General features: G+C 38.0%; 1 protein-coding gene across 3 annotated transcripts in view; it reads left to right on the forward strand.

The window, feature by feature from the left end:
• Positions 1-15,505, forward strand: part of CTNNA3 (catenin alpha 3) — a 1,485,947-nt gene that overhangs the window by 1,319,994 nt on the left and 150,448 nt on the right. For all 3 annotated transcript variants that reach the window (XM_046655293.1, XM_046655294.1, XM_046655295.1), the window contains one exon: positions 10,581-10,673. In XM_046655293.1, coding sequence (XP_046511249.1) covers positions 10,581-10,673 — 93 coding nt within the window. The remainder of the gene's footprint in view (positions 1-10,580; positions 10,674-15,505) is intronic.

Below are 15,505 nucleotides of genomic sequence, written 5' to 3' on the forward strand. Positions count from 1 at the left end.
TGTATGAATCTACAGAGCAAAAAGGAGACCATGGGATATGGGGAAAGAGCACGGGGCCAGGTAACAGGTACTTCCCTGGGCCTGCTATCACAGTCTGCTGCAGTGTTTGCTCTGATAATGAAGACATACACTCCAATTTTCCCCTCATCTGTTGGAGGTTTTCGACTGTGTGCATGTCAGCTCCAAATATCATGCCACATTGATAGACCTATTGCAAAGTGACAAGGCTGGCTCTGCTCCCTTGCAGTGAGTTTTGCAATCTTGCTCTTTTTTTATTGCTGACATGTCCTTGAAATGGAACATTCAACCTTAAGCAGATTTTCTTGTAACATTCATTGCTTGTTTTATTCCTCTTGATGATAAAAGTAATAAATACATATAGTAAAAGTTTAGAAACAAATAAATTACAAAGAAGAAAAGCCACATATAATACTCCACAACTCTCTTATTCTCTCATTCATGTATACACAATATTCTATACAATTAGAATATATATGTATGTATACATTTAGTTAAGAGTGTATTGAGTAAATTTTTTTTGCCATTAGATATTCACTGAAACTCTTATTTTAATATTTGTAGAATAGCTTTTTTGAAAAAGAAAAACGAATAAGTTTTAAATTAGATAGGCTCTCTTCAGCTGTCTATTCTAAGGATAAGAATGCAAATTCACATATATAGAGTTTGTTTGGCATAGAGTTTGATGGAAAAGGCAAGATTTTCCTCGTTCAAGTGCATTAGAATTTGTCTGATATTCGTGGTGGCAGTGTTCATACCCAAGAGTGGAAGGTCATCTGCTGCCACCGCCGCTGCTACTGCTATTACTGCCACCACCATCATCACCGCCACCTCCAGAACTACACTTACTATCATTACCATATTGTTTCCACCAACAGCACACCTCCCACCCACGGAGCAATGAGAGTAATTCTTCAGCCACAGTTCTTCACGACATCATCAATTACTGCCTATGAAGAACCCTTGCATCATCCTGCGGTCCTGGACAAAACCAGTTTAAAAAGTTGTTTCTACCCTCCTGAGAGGTTAACAATCCAAAAGGGATTTGTGATCTAAAATTGTGTTCAGCATTTCAAAAGAAGGGTGTCCTGCCAATTCAAAATTTTCTTAAAAAGATATTCATTGTTTTCCTGATACCTTGTAACTAAACCTGCAACAGACACATACAGTGAACAATAGAATCGAACAGGATTTTATAAATCATATAGTTCAGTCCTTTCATTTACTTCTGAAGAAGCTGAGTTCTCAACAAGTTAAGCGTTTGTTTGAGGTCACAAGTTATTAAAGGCAGCATTGGACCCAGAATCCGGATACTCAATCTTTATACCATGTCCCATCACAGTTCTTGCCTTACCCAAAGAACTTCGGCAAGTTACTTACCTTAGGTTTTCTGTTCATAATTTGGAAATAGGGTATGAACTCACAGCTCTGTCCAAAATACATTTAGTATTTTTGCTGATTAATATAGCCTAATTCATACAGAACTTTAAAAAATAATGACTCAGGAGTTTTGTTTTTGTTTTCTTTTTTTTTTTTTTTGCAGATCCTTTGGCACACTTTTGCTCGTCCTGTGGGCCAAAACTGAATTCATTTCAAGCTTGGTATAGCTTAAATCCAGGATGTTAGCCTGAGAAAGAAGCAGGATTTCTTTTAGTTGGGTTTTCAAAGACAATCTAGGGTTCAAGGTAGGTGGCAGTGGAGCAATGAAGAAGAGCTGACTCATCTTTTTGCTCCAGACACCAAGTTTACTGAAGCCTAGAAATTATAGCTGGCAGGAGAAGGAGGAGGTTAAGGACCAGTCTGGTGGTGTGCTGATCAAAACCCCTAAATACCTGGCCCGCTCTGCTGGATGAGCAGCATATTCATGCTGTTTGAAGCTCATTTTCTAGACTTGTAAGTTTTAACTACTCAATCCCCATGTTTACCAGGCATTTGGGACTACCAAGCCACATGGTTCATAAAACGAGCGCTGGACCCTACTGTGAAGTAGCCCTCTATCAGCTATGTGGTATTGGATAGGTCCCGTTAACTCCAAGCCTCAGCTTCTCAGCTTTGGTATTAAAATGATAGCATTTGCCTCTTTGGGTTTATTTTTAAGACTAAATGAAAAAACGAATGTGGACTAACCCAGCAGAGTGTTGTTAATGAATTATATTAAGACCTCAATTAAAAATGATGACCTCAATTTTCTGTTCTCAAAGAGAAGAATGTCAAGGTTCCTGATTTGAGTCTAGATATTTCTAATATTTGAACTTTCCAAAAATATGCTTTCATCCAAACCCTATTCTTCATGGCTTCATTAGTCTCTCACATCCTCATTTAAACTGCAAGCTGGAATACTTCTGATGACAGTTTCAGGAATTAGACACGCAGTCCTGGGAATCAGAGCAAGATCACCCACTCATCTGGGAGTGGAATAAGTACAATCATATTGATGAAGTCACTGTCATGTATGACCCTCTTGCTGTTTTGCTGTGTGCTTTTCTACAGTTGTTAGCCTCACTGGTGTCTTAGGAGCAGAGGAATGACTGACAAGCTCCCTGATTGACAGAGGCTTGAGGCTAAAATATGGTTTGCTCTGTGATTCTATCATTACTTGAGTCCTTAGAAAGTCTTTGTATAAACCTAAGTGATTATAATGATCACCTCCTTGGATAATCATCACAATCTAGACTCAACTACAAGGCTATTTCATGGCTGCTGGCCTGGGTAAGTTTCTCAGTAGTGAACTAATAGAGACTTATTCCATAGAAAGTGTGTGAACCACTAAGGCTCAGGGTTGTGTCCCTCTGACAGCAATATTCTACACGCTCAAGATTTATCTGCCCAAGTTGTTCTATTTGACTACGTGTTTAATCATATCCTCTTATATATATTTTAGATGTGTTCTTTTCTCTCACTTTAGGATATATTTTTTTCCATCCTGCAACTTAGATTTGTCAAACTATATTTCAATTGTTGTAGCCTTTAAGGGGTATAATACTCACCCAGGCTCCATAGTTTCATCGTATGGAATAATTCATTTTGTGTTGTATTCTTAACATGCTGGAAAAGAAGATGGAAATGGCTTGTGAAGCACAGAAGGATGATAATGGTACCTAGAGGCAGTTTTGAATTGTTTCCTGAAAGATTATAAGAAGAAAATCCACCAGTAATCTATTGTGGCAAATAGAGATATACGTCTTTATTTGCATCCTTTTTTATTTTCTTATCTATTTATTTTCTTCCTTGCATTTATTCGCTAAAAACCATAGTCATCGTGCACCTAGTTTTTGCAAGGCACTGTGTTAAGCATTGAGGTTATAAAACTGAGAAAAGTATGAGATGCCTTCTCATGCCTTGTTAGAGTGAGAAGATACATGTATTCAGAAGATTAACCATTTCCTAGTTGGTATGGTGAATTGGAGTGAATTAGGCTTCGATCAACTGAACTCAACAGATTTACCACATCTCCCCTAGCATTGAGATCTCCTAGTACCGAGGAAACATTTCATCCAGATTAATGTTTTGCTTTCGGTTTAAGCATGGACTCATAAAATCTTAAAACTCAAAGGATTTACAGAAATTCTCATTTTACTTACTTTCAATCCTCATTTTAAAGATGAGTAAATTGAAGCATAGGAAAATGATGAGATTTGCCTAACAACATACAACTAATTGGTGGCAAAGTTAGAATGGAAACCCGACTATCCTAACTTCAAGCTCATTAGTCTACCACCATAACACAAGCCTAGCAGCTGTCTGACAATACAGGAAATGCCTTCCCAGGTTCCCTCAGGGCACTCTACACTCATTCTTCTCTTCAGCCTGACATTCCTAAGAAAATTTCTCTGTGTCTCACCATTCAATCTCAGTCTCAAACTGTATAACTCTAAGGAACATCATTTATTTCCATCTAACATCCTTACTCTTTATCTCTTCTGAGGGCAAGGATTATGTTTTATTTGTCTCAAGATCCCCAGAATCTAGCGTAGTAGCCTGTGTCTATTTACATAAAAAACAAACACTCAAATATTTTAGTTGAGATGACTTAACTTGATTTTGTTAACCTCTTTATGACTGATCAAGCAAACTTGGACTGTCACTGCATATCTTTTGGCAATTTCTTCATTAGGAATAAAAGTCAAAAAGAAGTACCACAGATTGAAAGCAGCTAATTAAATGCTGGTGTTAAGACTGCAACCAAGTTTCTAATTTTTTCATAAACCTTCTGATATCTTCTTCCAATAGTTTGGCTAAGACTAAAATGAATAAAGAGTGCCCTCTTCTGTCTTATAACCATGATGATAGTACATGGGGTATGAATTTCAATCCACAGACTCAGATGTACCAGAAAAAATTACTTTTTGTTTTTATATTCTCTAAATCAACTAAGTTTTAACTTTGCTCATGGGAAATTTCAACATAGTCATTGGGCCTCCCCCTTACCATTACTACCTGTGTTGGGCAAGATGAACCAAAGTTCTAGAACAGGGGTGATTTCCAGCCTTCCCTACCAGGGGACATTTGGAGATGTCTGAAGATATTTTTGATTGTCATAACCTGGGAGGGTCCTACTGAATGTGGTGGGAAGAGGCTAGGGATGGCTCTAAACATTCCACAATACACTTTATAGCCTCTTACGATTAGAATTGTTCAGAACAAGATGTCAATAGTGCCAAGGTTGAGAAACTCTTTTTCAGAGGCTTAGACTGTATCAAGGTATCAGAGAGACCCACCAATCACTTGTCATTTTCCCACACTGATTACCAATGAGATGCCATTGTCCTAGCCCATGTAACTCCTTTAGGTTTAATGTTTGCAGTTTCCATGACAAGTTTGTGACACAGGACCCTGGTGAGACTTGAAACTCTGGTATGGGTTTAGTAAATAGTGTTTTCTCTGAAGTCTTTTTTATTTTTTCCTGAGGAAGATTTGCCCCGAGCTAACATCCGTTGCCAGTCTTCATCTTTTTATTTTTCTTGAGAAACTTTAGCCCTGAGCTAACAATTGTGCCAATCTTCCTCTACTTGTATGTAGGTCACTGCTACAGCATGGCTGACAAGTGGTATAGGTCCATGCCTGGGATCCAAACCCACAAACTCAGGCTGCTGAAGTGGAGCATGCTGAACTTAACCACCAGGTCACAAGGCCGGCCTCTCTGAAGTCTTTTTATATCCATACTGCATTGCTAATGGGATACATAGATGTCATCCTGGTCTTCCAAGTCTGAGAATCTTAAGTTTTTTGGAAGATCTCTCTGTGCACAAAATCTATTATCTCTAATTTAAACATTTTTTTTAAAAACAAAACCTAAGAATCTTTGCCTTAAACTTTCCCTTAGGCAAGGAAATATTAATGTCTGTTGAAGGCAGAAGGCAAAGGATTACTTAGTACTCTGTAGCTCAGAAATGTTCCCTTGATCTTCTTGTAACATTGATACCAAAGCATGTTAGTCATTAAATCATTTATTCCTTTTTTCAGTAAGGACATTTTTGCTGAGCACATAGTATATGCTATTTTCGGAGCTGAGAGTGGTAATAAAGACAGATAATATCCCTATTCTCATGGAAGTTATGTTCTAATAGGACAAAATCAAAACATATCCCCTTTCAAGGAAAAAAAACAGAAAAAGAAGAAAAATATGATTTCAGATTATGATCATGACAAGAAACATAAAGAAAAACATGCAAGGTGATGTAATAAATAAATGAAGTGGAGGAATGAGTTACCTTTAGATAGACTGACCAGGGAAGACTAGATAGGGTAGAGGAGAGGCCATCTGAACTTCCGTGGCCGGAAGGATCCAGCCTCGTGCGAGTTGTGGAGGAGTGTGCCAGGCAAGAGAGCAGGAAACACAAAGAGCCAAAGAGCTGGCACTGGACTGAGCTGATGTGTGGGACATGTTTGAGAAGTAGAAAAGATGCATAGATGAATGTGTGTGTTCAACAAAGGACATTTCTCGGTTTTCTATATTTTGAAATTGTGTTATTGATATATATATTCCTATTTTTAAAATGTATTTTAATTTTGGACTCTCCACTTTGACATTTCCAAATCATCCTGTGTTATCAGCTCAACTAGGATGATCTCACTGAACATGTTTCCAGCATCTTGCTTCCAAAGACTATCCATAGCATCCTCCCTAACAGCTTCTCAGAGTGTCAAACCACTACTGACGTTGCTATGGCAGTTATTTTATTTTACTAAGCCAGTGATGGATGGTTAGAGAAGTATGATTTACGATTAAATCGTGTGTATGATTTAGAATTTCAACCTTAATTCTGAGAGGAAAATGCCAAGCATAATTCCTGTTTTCTAGACTATCCTTTTCTGTTTCTTTTCTCCCTTTCTTCCTTTTTCTCTTTCTTTCTCCCTTCTTTCTTTCTTTTGTTCTTTTTTCTTTCTTTCTCTCTTTCCCTTTCTTTCTTTCCTCTTTTCTTTCCTCCTTTGTTTCCTCCTTCCTTTCGTCCTTCCTTTCGTCCTTCCTTTTTTTCTTCCTTCCTTTCTTCCATTCTTTCTGCTGTTTAGTGACCACAAATTTCTTTTTTATATTACAATATTAAACATTTATAAAGCCTCTGCAAGTGAATTTTTAGATATATTAATACTGTCTGCCTGCCTCACTAGGGATGCTGAAAGAATTAATGAGATAAAGCCCGTAGAAAGCTTTGAGAACCTTGGAGGGGAAAAAAGCAATATAAATGCAGTCATTTCTATATATGTATATACACATATATATATATATATATACACACACGCAAATACACATAAATATACCACCAATTTATTGTGACCCTGAAGTTTAATGTACCATTACCATTTACTGCAGCCCCATTTTCTCACACAAACCTCAGCACGAATATTTTTAAGTTCCATACTTGTTTCTGGCCTCTTTTGCATAAATAAAGTGAGATCATACAACAGTAATCTATAATACTCATAAATAATATCAAAACTTCAGTATTCTCTAGTCACTGAATAATGTTCCAGTCCATCATCTTATTTTATCCTCACAATAACCCTAAAATTAGGGGATGTGTTCACCATTTTGTAGGTGAGGAAACTAAGCTTCTTTCAGGTGGCTTTGGGCTGCTTAAGGAAGTCTTCACAGCAAGCAAGAGTTAAAATAAGAGAGCACAAAGTAGTTTTCCTGAATTTTGATATGAGGAATAGGTAGGTAGTGACTGAGTTTATTAACACTCTTTCCAGAAAAAAATTGGACATGTTCTTCTTGGTCTGGTAAGGCCAGCTTAGTGAAGGAGTTATTTCCCTCATCTTTGAGACTCTATGTTAGAGTGAATCTTTGCTGGGGCCAGTTTAAGACATAGTTTTACTCTTTTACATGATCAAAATCAGATCAAAAGAGATGTTTACTTGGTATTTAGAAGAAAACAATGTATGTGGAATTATATTAAACCCTGTTTAGCATAATGCCATTATAGACGCAAAATCAGGTGAATATAACTGGAGGTAGCTAGTAAGTACCATGTCAGTCCACAATAATAAACTTGAATTAAAATGGAGCCATCCAAACTGTCATAAAAGTTTTATCAAAAAATATAAAGAGTTGTGGTGGGATGAGGGACGGGATAGTGGAAGAAGAGGAGAAAAAGCAACAGATAGCAGGAAACAAACTTTTGTTGCACCCCGGCAGTTTCTGTGGTCTAAGAGCTTACTTAAAGCATCTTAGTACAGCTGAGCCTCACAATAAACTTCAGGGTAAGGTATTATTATCCAAAATTTTGTTCTGAGGAAACCAAAGTTTAAAAGGGTACATAAATTGCCCCAAATCCCATAATGCCTAATTGGAGGCCAGGATTCAAATTCAAGTCTGCATTACTCAACAGCGTATGATCTTTCTACTACATGGCCTGTCCTCTAAGATAGTTGGTCTCCCCTTCCACAGAATGAAAATTGATTAGGAACACACACAACTCACACAACACACACACACACAGCTTCCAGATGTTTAACCTTCTAAAGTTACCAGACGAGTAAAAGCGAGATGTTTCTGAGTGTATAACATAGGGTAGCCACCCCACCTCCTCCCTTTTTTGAATATTTGCTCTTTAAATTATTACAATTAGTCCTCACTTCATATCTTCAGGTTCCACATCTGTGGATTCTACCAACATCCGATTGAAAAGCCTAGGATGGTTTCATCTGTATTGAGCATGGACAGACTCTCGTTTTTTCTTGTCATTATTCCTTACACAATACAGTACAACAACTATTTACATAGCGTGTACATTTTATTAGGTATTATAAGTAATCCAGAGATGATTTAAAGTATAACAGAAGGCGTGTATAGGTTGTATGCAAATATTATGCCATTTTATACAAGGGACTTGAGCATCTGTGGATTTTATTATCTTCGGGTGTCCTGGAACCAATTCCCCATGGATGCCAAGGCATGACTGTATTTGCCTTCAATCCAGAAGGAATTAACATATCGCCCCAAAAGTGGCTAGAGCACTCCTATTTCTTTTTTAGCTTCTGCTTAATTTAAACTATAACATTCTGTGTTTAACTTTTTATTTTTTCAAGACCATCCAACTATTTGCCTTACAGAATGCAAAATGCTGCCAGCAAGGGTTTTGAATACTCTCCCACTGATTTTATTCATGAAAAGAAGAGGTCAGTTCTGGTGGCTTTGCAAGAAAACTATTAGTATCATATTAAAGAGAAAGAAAAGCACAGAAACCTGTGGGCGTAAATGGTAGGCCTATCTCTTGCTGCCGTATCATCAACAAAAATGGAACTTGAGACTTCTGACAGCAGCAGTTGTTCTAGTTTCTGCTGTTACCTTATTTTTGGACTGAATAAAATATTGGAATCAATGATGAAGTCATATGTACAACTCCATGATAGAGTATAACCTAAGTGATAAACAACAGACGTTTATAAGGAACAGATCACAGTAGGGGCAGCAGACAACCTTCAGTTACAAAACAATAGCTCCCAAGAAAGTGAATCTGGTCAACTGAATTTATTCAGATGTTATAGGGGCTGGTGATTCATCCAGGAGGGAAATTGCAAAGATCCTTTCTCAAGAATACTGTGGGAAGAATACACAGAAATGGCTAATACGTGGTTGTGTAGAAGTTCCATAGCAGTGAACTCATGCTAATTAATATCTAAAAAGAGAGAGTAAATCCCCTATGATCTTAGCTGCAAATAGTTGCAACAAAGAAAGAGGACTGCGTATAGAGATCAACGTATAGATAACAGTTCTGCAGCATCGGAGCCCTTGGTGAGAGGGGGAATGTTAAAATCCCGTCCAAGTCAATTGAAATAAATGCAAAGGGATGGATGATGCTCAGTACAAGGGTTCAAAGACAAAGAAAGTGCTGATTAAAGATGCAGAAGATGAGAAAGAATCCGAGGCCATTGATGGTTAGGAAATTGGTAGTTTTGCTCCATAAAGTGAGCTAACCATTGCAAGTTTCCATCTCTGGAGTGGTCCCAAGGAAAGGAAAGTTCTTCACAGCCCTGAAAAATAAACAAAAGGCCTGTATGCACAGCAAGGTTCAAGGGAAACCAGAGCTGGCCTAAGGAGGCAGAGCCCGGCCCTTTCCATTCTTTCACAGCCAGGGTCAAGCTGTAAGAGATCTTCTACTTGATTGTGGTTGTTTTTCATGAATCCTAAACTTTTGTGTTCTGCATTTCTCACCAGGGCTTTGTAGCAAACGCGTCATAGTTTAGAGCTGATACTGTGTAAACTAAAACAAATATTAAGTTAATTCCTGTCCAGTACTTTTACTTGTTTTTGCAATATGACTGGTATCTTTATATTAATGCCCCAGTGAGACTGGAGGAATGAAAACCTTTAACTACGAAAAGCAACATAAAACAAATAAAAAAAACTTTAGTTTGAAATAAAGAAGATGGAAGCAGGGCAAAGGTACAGTTAGGACAGGTTTTGTTGTTGTTGAGATGTGTTCTTTTGCTCATATCTAACTAACCTTTTGGCTATCACTGATAATTTTGCTTCATTCATTCAAAAGCATTTATGTGTCAGGTTGACACTAAGCAGGGCAGACCTAGTCTTTACGTCACAAAGTAGACAGTTCAACAATTGGCTGCCTGACTCAACAAACAGTGGTACAATAAAGTATGGTGAGCATTATGATAGCGAAAGTAGAGGGCATCGGGAAATGCTGGCAGAGGAACCCAATCCAGTCTTGGGGATTCCTGAGCAGAATACATCCCTGAACGAGACATGTTTAACTTGAAATTGGAAAAGAGGAATTGAAGTAGGTTGACTATTTAGAATAGACACTGAAGTTCATGTTACATTAGTAAGTTCCTAGAAAATTTAATTTATTTTGATTTACCACATTTTATTTATTCACTCATCAGTAGATAAATGTTCGCGTTTTTTCCACTTTTTGGCTCTTATGATAGGAGCTTCTCTGAACACTGTTGACATGTTTTTGTGTGGAAGTGTATTCTCTTTTCTCCTGGGTATATTCCTAGGGTTGGAATTGCTGGGTAACTCTATGCTTCCTTTTTGAGATACTGCCAGACTGTTTTCCATTTTGCATCCCCACCAGCAATGTTTTGCTTTCTTTTTATAGACCCCAGAGGAACTGGAGGAAGTTTCTGACCTGGAAGAGGATCATGAGGTCCGCAGTCACACCAGCGTCCAGACCGAAGGGAAAACTGACCGGGTATGTCGCCTCCCTGGGGGGAGAGCTGTGTGCTATGCCCTGTCCTTGTCAATGCAGGCAGCCTCTCTCAGACGGGACTCCTGGATCTGGAGCTGGTTTTGCAAAGCACAGGGAGAAGAAGCCTCAGGACGCAGGGGCAGCCGCCTGAGGCGAATTATCTCCTCTACCTTGAGAGCTCACGGTGAGACCATTTCTGCGGGGTAGTGGATCACTCCATACCACTTTTGATTTTTATAGCAGTCATAGGAATTAAAAAGTGAAATATGTACATGTTTGTCAGAGTAGAAAAGAGAAACCGAGAAACTGTAAATATACTCTGAAATTCTAGGGAAAAAAAACTTCCAGGGCAAATTTCCTCTACTTTTCTTCTTTTCTTCAGTGCATTCTTCTGCCCATATGCTCAACACAGACATACATACACACACTTTCCCACACCCCTTCAAAGATGTTAATCAATTTCTGAACTACTCTGAGATGCAGTACCTCACTTTACTTACACCCAATGCTTGGGAATTTGTGAAAGTTTGGTTTCCTAGCAACTGATAGCTTGCAACTGCAGACCAGACTACAGACCTTGGGTCTGAAAGGCAGGCAGTATGGTATAGTGGATAAGACTGCCTGGGAACACGTCTGAATCAGCCACTTCCTGCTGTGTTACTTGGGAACTCAGCCTTCTCTACCTCAGTTCCCTGATTTGTAAAGTGAAGCTACTAATAGTGCTCTCTGTACGAGGCTTAATGTGGGAATTAACTCAGTTAATTAATAGAGCGCTTAACACAGTGCCTAGCTCATAATAAGTTCTCAAGAATCACTAGTTATTATTATTCTTTTAGTGGTAGTAGCAACTGTATAATGATCATCATTATCATTATTACTATTATTATTTAATTAGTTAACTGAAGTAACATAAAATTTGGAGACATGGAAAAAGATAAATTTAAGAAAGTTCCATGTTTTCAAATATTCAGATTGCTGAGAACTGCTATATATCAGTCACAACACCTGTATTTTATTAAAAAATGTTGGTTTTTCTTGAGTTTCCAGGTTTTGCTGATTATTTGGGTTATTTCTCAGTTCTCTAGATGCCAGTTTGTGTTGGGAACTTTCTGGGGCCACACAGCATCTGGAGTTAGTTTCCTTCAAAACTAATAGGCATCCTTGGTACGAGATCAAATCTTACAAAAAGCAATGGAATTGGAAATCAATTTTGCTAGCGATAAACTTTGCTCACACTTTTGTGAAGTGAGTGAGGGATTCACGGAGGCTGCTGCTGGGCCACTGGACGCGGAGGGCGAGTGTCAGGGCTTACAGAGTCATTGGTAGGAGGAAGTTTTGTTAAAATAAAGACACCTTTTAGGATGCTGGGTTAGGATGAACATGCCTTGGTTCTCATTCTAGATCATCACATGTAGACAGTGAAGACTTGGTTAAAACCCTTAAAACGGAAGCTTCAAATTGCTTCATCTGAAATTACACAATGTTACAAATCATTATAATCCCAATAAAATTACTTAAAAATATAAATAAATCAATATTGCTTCAGAAACTATCAAAGGAAAGCCAGCATCATGTAAAAAGCATACACTTAAATAAAAGAAATAGAAGATTAAAAAACAATTTTCTCATCTGAACAAAAAGAAGAGTAATAGCATACCTTCTCACAGCATCTCCGGTAACTTCAAAGAAGATGGTGCCTATGAGAGTGTTTTGTAAACTTTAAAGTTATATGCTAGGAAAATAAGGTTCTTAGCACTTTTCTTTTCTTTTCGTACTTTTGTTCTCGGACAGGATTACTAGACTGCTAGACGGCCATTTGACCACTGCAGGTTAAGAAGTTGATACTCTCCACAGTCCTGGATCTCAAGAATCTTTCATAGAAGCCACTGCTTCTAACCTTATGGAAATCACACTGAAACTGCTCTGCATTCTGGATTTGTGTTCCACTGTGCACGGCTCCCTACAGTCTAGTTCATTTGGAATGTCCCTGGAATGACACGCTCACTGCTGTCTAGTGACAAGATAGATCCTTGACCATCAAATCTACTGGGAGCAACATTGTTTTTAACCTAGCCATTCTCTGCTCTCATAAATCTCCTCTGTAAGAATTTCAAATAGCTTGGATTTTATTGACTTCCTGCCTTGAGGTTTCCCTGCCACCGTTATGTGAAATTCCTCAGGAGGCTGCTCCGATATTCTAATACATACACAACTTTGTGTAAGGCATTAACACCCCACGAAGCAACCTTTGGCCAATACTCTTTCATTCCTTGGATGGACCATTTTGAAGTGCATTTTCCACAGGTCCTCAAAAGTTCCCCAGGGGGATCAAGCCCCAATTCCTACAGCGGTGACCTGCTTGAAAATAGCTCTTTGGATTGGCTCTTCTTTCTTTCCTGATTCATTCTTCCCAGGCTCTTAATTCTGTTACACAAGATCTCTTCCCAAAATAAACTACCCTCCATCTTAGGCTCTCTTTTTGGAGGAAAACAAAATAATGTCTGTTCATATATATTATTACTTTAATGCTCACGTTCACTTTGCTATATTGATGTTATTATCCCAGTTTTACTAATAACATCATTGAGGCTCAGATTTATATAATCTATCAAGTGGATTATGTTTTCAGACTACGAACTTTGGTGATTATTGCATGTCAGTTCACTTAGGACTTAGAGTTGGTAGGATGAATCATTTAGTAACAAGCAAACAAACAACCACCATCACAAAAAGCCTGATACATCATCAGTGGAATGAAAGAGAACAGAATAAAGGAAGCCACAGCGGTCTGAGAAAGGGAGGAAGGATACAAATTTTCCTTTATATTTTAAAGAGTAATTATTTTATAGGATGGACATTTTATGTCCACTAACACCCTCTTGTTGAGTATCTATCTCGTGAGTTTATTACAACAGATTCTGCTCTCGTACCTGAGGTTTATGAGATGGCTGACCAAGGAAGACAGTTCAAATCTATCCTCCACTCAAATCACCTGAATGGAACCAAGATCATGTTTAGACAAGTTTTATGATCTCATGCAGGCATCTTATATCCCTAATAGTCCCATATTCCCTATACAATCAAGCGCCAAATAACAATGTTTTGGTCAATGATGGACCACATATATGGTAGTGGTCCCAAAAGATTAGTACCATATAGGCTAGGTATATAATAGGTTTTACCATCTAGGTTTGTGTAAATATACTTTATGATGTTCACACAACAAAGAAATCGCCTAACAATGCATTTCTCAGAGCATATCCTCGTCATAAACCAATGCATGTCTATAATTACATCTCTGTGTTTAGAAAATATTCATATGTTCAGTCTCACAGCCTTTTGAGACTTTAGCTCTGTGTTCTATCCGGCATTCCTGAAGTTCGTATCTATTGGACTGAGTATACCTTTTGACACACTTCCCAGGTACCATCAATTTGAGAAGATACCACAAGATTTGGAAGTAGAATCTGTTGCGAATCCTCTGACTAATCATGCCATGCTTAATGAGGAACTCCTGGGCGCTGCACAAGACAAATGTTTGAGTTCCTTTCTGTTTGCTGCTGTTACTGAGTAAATGCCTTTTTGGTTCTTGGATTATGCAGACTTTGCTATATCCAACATGTGATAGAACCAATTTCAGGCATTGTTTAGTAATGGAGTGGCAGTTATTTATTATCATTTTGCCTTCTGCATTTCACTCCCAGTAGCTTTGGCTCAACATCATCTGTTATTGCTGTCATCAGTGGCAAATGCCACTGGGCATTGTAAAGGTCTGTAACCAACAAACAATGATTTAGAGTCCATGGTCAATGAGAGTGTAATACTAAAAGACCAATAGTGCATACCTCATGAAGTGGCAGAGGAACAGCAGTGGAAATTAGTGATTATCTTAATTATTGAACATGAATACTCATTGCACCGAAATTGCGATTATATCCAGTGATACAGGAGTGTGAGTTTGCTATGGGTTTTAAGAACATTCTTCAAAGAGCTCATCTTAACAAGGATAAAATAGACACCTTTTATCTTAAAAACTCAAATTTCAAAGAGACATGAAAATAGACTCCTGTTAAGAAATCAAATTCCTAAACTTACTGATAATAAGATTTTTTGGTAAGTCCTAAAAGCTTCCTAAAAGATTAACTAAATACATGTTAAGTCATATTTTCTATTTAAACAGAGTAGTGCCAATCATCATTTAATACTTCACAGTTTACAAAGTAATTTCCAAATTGATTTCCTAATTAACAAATGTCCTGGAATTTTTTTTTCTTGATTTTACTAATTAGGGAATTAGACTCAAAGAGAATTTCAGTAGTTTATGCAAGTCATGAAGACTGGGACCAAATCCCAGGTCTTCTGGCACCAACCACACTCTTTTCAGCACAGCACACTGGTAACCTTGGGTAGAACCTCATCATCTCTTAAGATCTCATTGTCTACCATTGCTGCAGCCAGTATTAAGGAGTCGATATTTAATTCCTCTACTAGAAAGATAACTTGTGAAACCAAAGACCATAAACCCTAGTATCAGATCTGTTTAAGCTTCACAAATTTCTAAATGTCCCAATATTACAACCTTCCACCAATAACAAAATCAGTTTTTTGATTACCATTTGGAAACTACGTAGTGAGGTCCAGAGCCTGACAGTCTTCCTGGTGGATCACTTCACTTTGATGAAGTGGAGAATTAGTCGAGTAGAGTCCTACAGTAGAGGACCTTGTAGGACAGCAGTCCAAGGTCTCCAAGCATAGAATCCAGAAGACAGAGGCAGTTACTCCTCAGTCTCTCATGACATTGGCCTCTGTGATATTTCAATACCAAGAGAACTCTA

Source organism: Equus quagga, chromosome 2, assembly GCF_021613505.1.
Source record: "Equus quagga isolate Etosha38 chromosome 2, UCLA_HA_Equagga_1.0, whole genome shotgun sequence".
NCBI classification, from domain to species: domain Eukaryota; kingdom Metazoa; phylum Chordata; class Mammalia; order Perissodactyla; family Equidae; genus Equus; species Equus quagga.